General features: G+C 43.1%; 1 protein-coding gene across 1 annotated transcript; it reads right to left on the bottom strand.

The window, feature by feature from the left end:
* Window positions 1-225: 225 nt before the first annotated feature.
* MED21 (mediator complex subunit 21) lies at window positions 226-8,642 on the bottom strand. The gene is made up of 4 exons (XM_068656157.1): window positions 8,496-8,642; window positions 8,163-8,277; window positions 3,499-3,599; window positions 226-1,071 (listed from the first exon to the last, which is right to left on the bottom strand). The coding sequence occupies exons 1-4, from the start codon at window positions 8,535-8,537 to the stop codon at window positions 895-897; spliced, it is 435 nt and encodes a 144-aa protein (XP_068512258.1). The 5' UTR covers window positions 8,538-8,642; the 3' UTR covers window positions 226-894.
* Window positions 8,643-10,039: the final 1,397 nt, after the last annotated feature.

The following is a 10,039-nucleotide window of genomic DNA, read 5'->3' as shown; positions in this document are numbered from 1 at the left end:
TTATGCTGAAAAGCAATATCACATAAGTTACTTTCAGTTCCCACTGCTAGTTTCTCAGAGCCATCCAATGCTTCCTCATTGCTGTCTGCTTTAGAGGAATTCACCAGTTGCCATGAGAATGCAGAGCAGCAGCAGAAGCAGAGCAATGAGCAAGTAACAGCACATCAGTGGCTGCAATGGAGTCAAAGACCCGTTTGTGAATTACAAATGATAAGAGATGCCATACCACGTATCTGCAGATTTATTTATTTTTAAATGAGATGCCAATGGCATGAACACTTACTCTGCAAACTTTAGAGATTACCTACCCCTTTATTTGCTTTGTAAAAGATAAGCTAAGTAGTAATACAAATGTTTAATTACCATTTTTGTTAATTACAACAGATGGCCACCACTGTATTTGTGCCATTGTCTAGCATTATCTGTATGAACTCTGGCAAATTAAGCAACTTATTTGAGCTTTACAGAAAATACACCAAGAACATACAAGTTTGCAGACCGATGAGTAAATTACACAAATACCACTATGGTAACTTTGTTTCTTTTAGACATTAAGGCCCATATAAAAAGTAACAGATTGAAGTCAGACATATCTATGAACAGAAAAAAAAAGTCAAAGAAAAATTTTAAGTCAAATTTTAAGTCAAATTTTAAGTCAAAATTTAAGTCAAAGAAATATACACTAAGATGTGAAATTTGAGAACAGAACCATCATATGTTTCTCATATGTCACATGCCACTTAACCTCTGAGGAAAGACATCGTTACTGATGATCAGAGCACTCGGTAGTCCCTCAGGAGCAGGGCTGGGTGCTGCAGTTCCCTGTAGATACAAAGCTGTGTTTTCACGTGGCTTTCACAGTTGCATTTTGCAGGGGTGCACTGCCCCCTGGTGCTACAAGTCCGGAAGGGGCTGGCTATGCGTGCCGCTTCTCGTCTTCAGCTGTGACTGGGCAATATCTGCCAGGGCACTCTGTATCTTTTCCAGTAGCATATCTCCACGATAAACCACCTCTTCTAGACGGGCAGCTGCTTCGTGATTTTCTTCTTCTAATCGATACAGACTAGCAGCCTTTAAAATGGAACGGAGACAAGTAAGGATCTTCAAATACACAAAACTGACTTTCTTATGGAGGAGAGGCAGTATGTGACGGTTAACGCCCCCTGGAAAACAAAGATTCTCCCTTTATCCCCAAATTCTATACTAGTAAATTCAGAGTAACTCATTAGAGATTGCAGCCTGAAACACAGTGCATATCCACATGGAGTAAATGAAAAACACCAAATAGAGATGTTAGCTGCTTTCATATTGCAACACTTAGCTCTCCTGATAAGAAGTGAATATTTATCCCCTTCCCCACACAGGTACTGAAAACTATCCTTAAATCTTATGGGGACCTTATTTAGACCTTCCTATTAAATAGCATATTTCACATGAAACTAACAAAATCACATATTTTATTTCTGAACAAAAATGCTTCACTTAGACAAAGTTAGTGAAATAAAACACCTGAGCTTCAGCATTCAGGTAAAATATTTACCAAATTTAAAGCTACTCAGACTTGTTCCAACTCAATTACAGAACAGATGAAACAAAATTGGCTTCAGACACTTTTTTTAGCTACTACCCAAACCCTTAAAACCTGGTTAATGGGTCTCCTTATAATCATGCTTAAACTGATAAGTTTTTGAACATATTCATCTCCTGCTCTGCAAGGCTCATGTACAGTGAAGGTTAATATATCACCTAAGACTTGACAGACCTTGGAAGAAAGGTCAGAGAAAGAATAGAAAAACATACAAGCTCAAAATATAGAATCCATCTCAGTTAGTTCAGTCTCAGCTGTTAGAAGATTGACTGCAGGTAAACTGCCATTTTTGAGCAAAATATGCATCAGCCTTGACACAAAAGACCTCAAGAGGGACCAGTAAATTGTGTTAGGTATTAAGGTGGCAGCCCCTTTTATCACTTAAGCCTACCTATCAGGTGTCTATCTACCTTTTTCAACTAAACCTCCATTGCGTACCTTAGAGTATTCCAATCACCATCAGACAAGACAAAATAGTCTTTTAAAATGTCAGAATATTTATCTTTAATAGTGCCCTAATTCAAACAACAGAAAATAAAAGTCAAAACTAGAATCAGTAAAAGATGGAACCCAGGCTAACTTCTCAACACCAAGCAAAAAAGATCAGAAGTTCTTTTGAAACCAAGTTCTGCATGAACTAAGTGAGAAACTGTTAGAATATCAATTCTGAGGAAAGCATGCCCCTGCTGGATAACTAATTCCTTTCTGGAGCACCCTAGTTTGCTTGCATTAGCTGTCACTACAATCAGACCCAACTCGCTCATGAAATAAGTCTAATTTAGCTGCAGAAGTCTTCAACTATTAGATACAGTTACATGAAATGAGGCTGGTGTTTACATTCCCAATTAGTATGTTCAATTGTTATTAGCAAGGTTTCCAATTTGCTTTTGGATAGTCACAGATTATCAACCCTGGTGTAAAACCTTCAGGAGATCTTAAATAGATTTCTCAAAGAAACAGATTTTTCTGTATCCTTGTTGCATTCTAAAAAGAAAATACTTGATGTAAATTTAGAATCTAGAGTCCAAAAAAAATGACATTTAATATGCAAGGTCTGCACACAGAACATCAAAACAAACAAACAAACAAAAAAACAACAACAAAACAAAACACAGCAGCATTCTTTGAATTGTGGGTCTGAGACATTTTTTGGAAGTGAGAAACAGCTGAATGTTGCAAAAGGGCTCAGAAACTGTTTGCAGCAGTTCCATTCCTGTAAGGCAGGGAATGGAGATTATGATACTGGCTACACTTGCTAATAGCTGCCTTGGTTGGTAGCTGCTTTCTGTTCCCAAGCTCTTCCTAGAGCTTCTGCGGTCTAAAGAAAGGAAGAACAAGAAATAAAAACATCAAAATTGCCTGGCTGGTCCAAAAGAGTACATCCTATTACTGAAAAGTGAAGGAACTGCTTTGTGACAGAGAGAGAACTTCAAACATACCCTGCCAATCCTTTAACAACCAGTAGCATTGTAGCAGAATGAAAGACTACAGAAATGTAGCTACAAAATGAAACAGCCCTAATAAGCAAATAGACAATGAAAGAGCCAAGGAAAAAAAGCAGCCAACGATGCCAATGCACATCAGTATTGTCATATCTGTTGCATTAATATTAGAATATCTACACAACACAGGTAGCTGTACTATGCTTTAGGACTGTGATGTTATGATAAGTTAATTTTGGAAAACTTTGTAGCCAAAAAGTTTAAAATATTCTGTGCATAGCCGTATTAAGAACCAAATGTAAAGAGCAGTTTTTCCAGTGAGCCCATAAAATACTGACAGGCTACCTTCATGAAAAATTCAGGCCAACACGAGAGTCACATTTTATGATTGCATGTCTGTAAGTGTTTAAAAAAGAAGGAAAGTTGCCATCAGTAACGGCGGATATTTTTAATTACAAGTACTCTTACCTGTAAAGCTGCTGTTGATTCTTCACTAGGCAGGGAATCTATTAGAACATCAATATCTTTTGCAGTTCGTGCAATCAATGCTGCAAACAGCTGGGCATATTCTTTAAAAGAATTAAATAAAGTCAGCCTACTCAACACATTATTGAAATAAGCACAACCCTGCTTTTACAACAGAAAATTCTAAAGAGTTGAAGTATACAGATGTTAAAATTTCCCCTAGAGGAAGGATGTAACAGTATCATAAGTGATAAGAACACAACCATATTAGTGACTGCATCAGTTGACAAGGGAAAACTGACTGATGTCATCTACCTGGACGCCTGTTAGGCCTTTGACGCAGTCCCACATGACATCCTCATCTCCAGATTGCAGAGATGGATGTGAAGAGAGGACCATTCAGTGGGAAAGGAATTGGCTTGAAGTCTGCACCCAGAGAGTGGTGGTCAATGGCTCTGTGTCCACATGGAGGTTGGTGATGAGTGGTGTCCCTCAGGGGTCTGTCTCGGGACCGGTACTGTTGAATATCTTTATCAATGACACAGACAGTGGGATTGGGTGCACCCTCAGCAAGTTTGCAGGCAACACCAAGCTGAGTGGTGCAGTCGATACAAGAGAAGGAAGGGAAGCCGTCCAAAGGGACCTGGAAAAGCTTGATAAGTGGGCCCATGTAAACCTCAGGAGGTTCAGCAAGGCCAAGTGCAAGGTGCTGCACCTGGGCTGGGGCAATCCCAGACATGAGGACAGAACTCATTTAGAGCAGCCCTGCGGAGAGGTTCTGGTGGACCAAAAGCTTGGCATGGGCCAGCAGTGAGTGCTTGCACAGCCCAGAAGGCCAACTGCATCCTGGGCTGCATCAACACAGGCATGGTCAGCAGCAGGTCAAGGGAGGGGATTGTCCCCCTCTGCTCTGCCTTGTGAGGCCCCACTTGGAGTGCTGCAGCCAGCTGTGGGGCCCCCAGCACCAGAAGCATGTAGACCTCTTAGAGCGGGTCCAAAGGAGGGCCACAAGGATGCGCAGAGGGTTGGAGCACCTCATCACAGAACAGCCTGAGAGAGATGGAGTTGTTCAGCCTGAAGAGAAGGCTCCAAGGTAACCTCACTGCAGCTTTTCAGTACTTAAACGGGGCTTATAAGAAAAATGGAGAACAACTTTCAGTTTCAAACCATTCTCCCTTGTCTTGTCATTATCTGACAGAGCAAAAGGAGGGGAAGACTTAGATTAGAGGTTAGGAAGAAATTCTTCACTCAGAGGGTGGTGAGGCACTGGCACAGGTTGCCCAGAGAAACTGTGGAGGCCTGGAGGTGTTCAGGGCCAGGCTGGATGAAGCCCTGTGTGACCTGGTCTGATAGGTGGCATCCCTACCGATGGCAGGGGGGGTGGAACTGGATGATCTTTAAGGCCCCTTCCAACCTGAGCCGTTCTACAAAGATGATGGCAGTTTGACTACAATCCCAGATAGAACAAGGTAGCTGTTTATACAAAGGGCTGGGCTTTATATAAGTGAGAAAATAGCTAGAACTCCATCATGGTTAGCCAGTTAAGAAATTACTAAGAACAGTAATAGTCTAGTCACTACATTAAGCACTGAAAGTAGCTAAGAACTCATTTAACCTTTCAACCCTTGCCTTGAAGTCTGTCACTAGACTTAAAGAGAACACCAGAAACTGTAAAGGTAATGATTCAAATACACAGACTACATGGTCTATTCTGAAAGTAGTAGGACTGGCTTTTTCCTGGGCGAACGGGCAGATGAGAGGCGGTCTGCGCGCGCACGATCAGTGGAGGGGGATATTGGGAACGCTGGTAAAAATTGGCAGTCGGCTGTTGGCCGTTGAAGAGAGCAGGTCGCTTGTACTGTGAACACCTGTCGAAATGCCTCGTCACGGAGAATCATGGAGCGTTTACTGGAGCAGCGATACGAGATCAAATTTTGTGTAAAGCTTGGTAAAACGGGCAAAGAGATTCACGACATGATTAAGGAGGCCTATGGTGATGCTGCCATGGGAAGATCGGGTGTTTTTGAGTGGCACAAGCTGTCCCAAGAATGTAGGGAAAGAGTGGAAGACAACGACCGCTCCGGATGCCCTTCGACCAGCAAGACCAACGAAAATGTGTCGCGAGTGAAAAATTTACTGAACCATGATCGCAGGATGAGTAGCAGAATGATTGCTGATGACTTGAGCATTCCTCAAACCCAAGTTTTTGAGATGGTGAAAGAAAACTTAGCCATGAGGAAAGTGTGCGCGAAGTTTGTGCCACAAGTGTTGTCAGAGGAGCAAAAGGCCAACCAGAAAGCGATCTGCCAGGATCTTCTTCATCATGTGAATGAGGAGCCCGACTTTTTGGACAATGTAGTGACCACTGACGAGACGTGGGTGTTTGAATATGACCCGGAGAGTAAGCGGCAGAGCTTATTTACCCCTGCTTCCCCACACCCCAAGAAAGCACGAACGAGCAAATCCAAGCAAAAGTCCATGCTCATTTGCTTTTTTGATCGATATGGAGTCATCCACAAAGAGTTTGTACCACCCGGACGAACAGTTAATGCAGTTTTTTACATGGAAGTCCTCACAAGACTGCGAAAACGCATTGCTTGTGTCCGCCCAGCCATCGTCAACAATTGGCAGCTGCACCATGACAACGCACCGAGCCACACAGCTTTCTGCGTAGTGGAGTATCTTGCCTAGCACAAGGTGGCAACGCTGCCTCAGCCCCCCTACAGCCCCGACTTGGCCCCGCCAGACTTTTTTCTATTCCCGAGAATAAAATCGACGCTCAAGGGGAAGCATCACGCGTCGGTAGAGGTGCTTCAAGAGGCCGTGACGAGGGAGCTAAACAGCATTCCGGTCCAGGCATTCCTGGAGGTGTACAAAAACTGGAAAATTCGTTGGCAGCAGTGTGTAGATGCAGAAGGGTGCTACTTTGAAAAATTCTAATCGTTTGTTCTATTCTCATGAAAAAATTAAAAAAAAAAAGAGTCCTACTACTTTCAGAACAGACAGTAAATTATGTTAAGAATCATGAAAGAATGCAAGGTTTTTTAGTTGTTTTTTTTTTTAAAAAAAAAAAAAAAGTTAACTATTCAGCCACAGGAAAAGTTAAATTGCCACTGAGAAACAGAAGAACATAAGTTTATAATGGATCTTAATTTAGCTACCAGATCTTTGAAAGACCTACATGGATTTTTAATAAGAGACTCTATAAGTCACAAACAAAGCTTTCCCATATGGAGTTGTATCCATTCAATTTGAATCAATTTGTTACTGCAGCTAGAATACTGAAACAGCCTTCAATTTATGATTTAAGATCTTACACATTTTTTCCTGTTGATTGCTTCCACAAATCTTTCATGAACTGAGAAAATATTCTCCAATAGAGAAAAAACTAGAAAAGATTGACATTCTCAAAGGTACGCTTGACTTGAATAAAACCAACAACCCAGGCAACCAAAAGCACCCTAACAAACCCACTTAAAGCTTGTCCTTTGTGTTATCACATATATACTCTTACCTGTACATCACTGCTCTCCAGACTAAGCTTTAAGGCCTGTTTGTTAAGAATTTAAATACCCAAGGATGTGTAACTGATAGTTTTGTTTCATCAGCATCATTAACTCAGTTATATGATTTTACTGAACTCACTACATTCAGGGAAATGAATAAGAAAGATAAAGCAGAGGACTGACCCTTTTAGGATCTTAACAAAGCCTCTAACTCTTAAGTCATCACATAGATGTCAGTACCTGGAAGAGCCTCAAGTACCATGAAGAAGCAAACAAATCTTTTACTTGATTTTTTTTCCAACTAATTCATGTCGGAGAGCAAGCCACCGTACCCAATGAAGGACTAGTCAACAACTGTCCTAGAAAGAGCATCACCATTCCCCTGGTATCCTACTAATCAAACTTGATCTAATGCATGAAACCTGCAAAATTTTCTCAGGGAAAAACAATGGGGGTGTTGATTTAGGATGACGATAACATAATTATTTAAATACTAACTTGAAATTCTAAGATTACATAGAACTTTTAGTTTGCTTTTCAATTTTAGTATCTTACATTAGTTTTATTTCTCTCAGAAAAAAAATAAATCAATACCCAAGCAACCTACCAACAGCAACTGAAAAAAAAAACCACAATTGTCAGCTGGGAGAGTCAACAAGACATTATTCCTTAATTTCATAAGCAAACAACACATACAGAAACATAAATAACTACAAGTCTATGAAATGGAGAACTTTAAACTCATGCTCAACTTCATGAAACTAACCCCTATTCTTGTAAAAAAAATATAATATATAATAATATATATATAAATATAATGTATAATAATATATATATTTTAAATTTTTTTTGGAAGTAAAGGGCTGCTCACTAACAACATCCCCTAGCAGTCCTATTACAATAACTTATATAGAAAAGGCTACTGCATGTGTGCAAACAAACCACCACAAGAAACATGTTTTAATGCTTAGTTAAAACTTAAAGTGATCTTTCTTCTACCACAACCTTATCCAGCAAGTGCAGCTGATGCTGTTTCTGACTTAAATTCAGCCACCCCTCGCGTTACTACCGGCGGAACTGCCTGCCGAGCACAAGATGGTGCACGGGGCACTCCGCACCAGGACCCGCTCGCGGCGCGCTAGCAGAGGCAGGAGGACTCGCCTTCCGTCGGATTAGCCGGCTGGTCCTTGTTGATTGCCGTCTGGATGTTGCTGAAGGAGGCCGGCGGGCCGCACTGCTGCAGCACCCCGATGGCATTGCAGAACTGGTCTGCGAGCTGCGGGCGGTAACGAGACCGTTAGTTTGCCTCGGCACCGCGGCCACGTCCATCCCGGTTCGCCCTCCGACCCCGCGGCACGGAGGGGAGCAGTGCCCGCGGCCAGCAGCGGCGATGCCCCCCTGGGCTGCCAGCGCAGCGCGCCCAACGCTGGGCCCCTCTCCCCTGCAGAAAGAAAAACGCAGAAGAGACAGGAGAGGACAGCAGCACCGCCTCACCGAGTTCACAGCGTCCTGCAGCTGCGTTAACCTGTCCGCCATGGCGCTGCTCTGCCGCCCCGCCCGGACACCGAGCCGAGCCTGCCCCCTGCAGGCCGGGAGGTGCCGCGCCCCGGGTAGCTCGGGGCTTGGTTAAAAAGCCGAGCTGCGACACTGGCCACCGAAGCCGAGCCACAGAGCTGTTGGCACAGTGTTAGCGCAAAGCTACCGCTCATTTTTAAGGTATTAGTGAAGCTGCCAGGTTTGTTCTGGGGCTTCTGCAAGCTGGCTGGGTGCGGTGCTGAGCCTGGAGTAAGTGAGGTTTATGGAGCCTCTCGCAGGCGCTGGAGCCACGGTGTATCCTCTGAATGCTGAGCTGAGGACAGTGACAGAAGTCTCATTTCCAGAGGTCAGCTAGGACAGTGGCTCCAAGCAAAAAGCTAATTTTGATGGTCTTCTAGTATCACACAGACTTTGAACTGTGGGAACCCTGTTTGGCTGAACTAGATATATAACCAGCAAGGACCAGGGAGGTGATCATCCCCTTACGCTCTGCAGCTCTGGTGAGGTTGCATCTCCAGTGCCATTCAGCTTTGGGCCCCTCAGTACAAGAAGGACATTGAAGCCCTGAAGTATGTCCAGAGAACGGCTATAAAGCTGGTGAAGGGCCTGGAACACAAGTTCTGTGAGGAGCGGCTGAGGGAACTGGGGTGGTTGGGGTTGTCTGCAGAAGAGGAGGCTCAGGGGAGACCTTATTGCTCTCTACAGCTACCTGAAAGGAAGGTGTGGGGAGCTAGGAGTCAGCCTCTTCTCACAGATAACTAGTGATAGGACTAGAGGGAATGACCTCAAGTTGTGCCAGTGGAGGTTCAGGTTGGAAATGGGGAGACATTTCTTCTCAGAAGGAACAGTCAGGCATTGGAACGGGTTGCCCAGGGAGGTGGTGGAGTCACTGTCCCTGGGAGTGTTTAAGGAAAGGTTGGATCTAGTGCTTAGGGACATGGTTTTGTGAGTGAAATTGGTAGTAGGGTGATGGTTGTACCAGATGATACTGGAGGTCTTTTCCAACCTTAATGATTCTATGATTCAATGATATCCTGTCAGAGAAAGGATATCCCAATCACAGCAGGCAAAGATGTAGAGAAGAAAGAAAAGCCACTTGTCTGAAATGATTGCAGCCTTAAATGCAGACCAGCGCTCATCGCTGCGTTCTTATACCAGGCTTGCAGCTTCCTTTTGTATATGAACTGGGAACTGGATCAAAGCAAGCTGGGAAAAACACACTCAACAAAACAGGGAGGAGTCTGCAAAGCTTTTTAGAGTCTACGTTAGACTATAAGTTCATAAACAAGGCAGAAACAGCAACAGAATCATCTTAAAACTTATGGAAAGTGGAAAAAGAGACTTTTAATTTGCCTTCTATCATCTTGTCACGAGCCCATGAATCACCTGCACAGCCAGAAGCACCTTAAGCACACCAGCAACCTCAGGGGCTGCACTGTGCTTTATCAGACTATGTGAAAACAAAACACCAGTGCATTAAATAAATAAGTAATAATAATTTG

The sequence above is a fragment of the Anas acuta genome, chromosome 1 (genome assembly GCF_963932015.1).
Source record: "Anas acuta chromosome 1, bAnaAcu1.1, whole genome shotgun sequence".
NCBI classification, from domain to species: domain Eukaryota; kingdom Metazoa; phylum Chordata; class Aves; order Anseriformes; family Anatidae; genus Anas; species Anas acuta.
The sequence above is the reverse complement of the archived record's forward strand: the minus strand, read 5'-3'. Positions and strand labels throughout refer to the sequence as shown.

Excerpts from the sequence above, each read along its gene's own strand:
- MED21 (XM_068656157.1), bottom strand. The coding sequence starts at position 8,537 with ATGGCGGACAGGTTAACGCAGCTGCAGGACGCTGTGAACTCG. Across the intron at positions 3,600-8,162 it reads GCCGGCTAATCCGACGGAAG|AATATGCCCAGCTGTTTGCA; the intron begins GCGAGTCCTCCT and ends ATTCTTTTAAAG. Across the intron at positions 1,072-3,498 it reads AATCAACAGCAGCTTTACAG|GCTGCTAGTCTGTATCGATT; the intron begins GTAAGAGTACTT and ends TCCATTTTAAAG.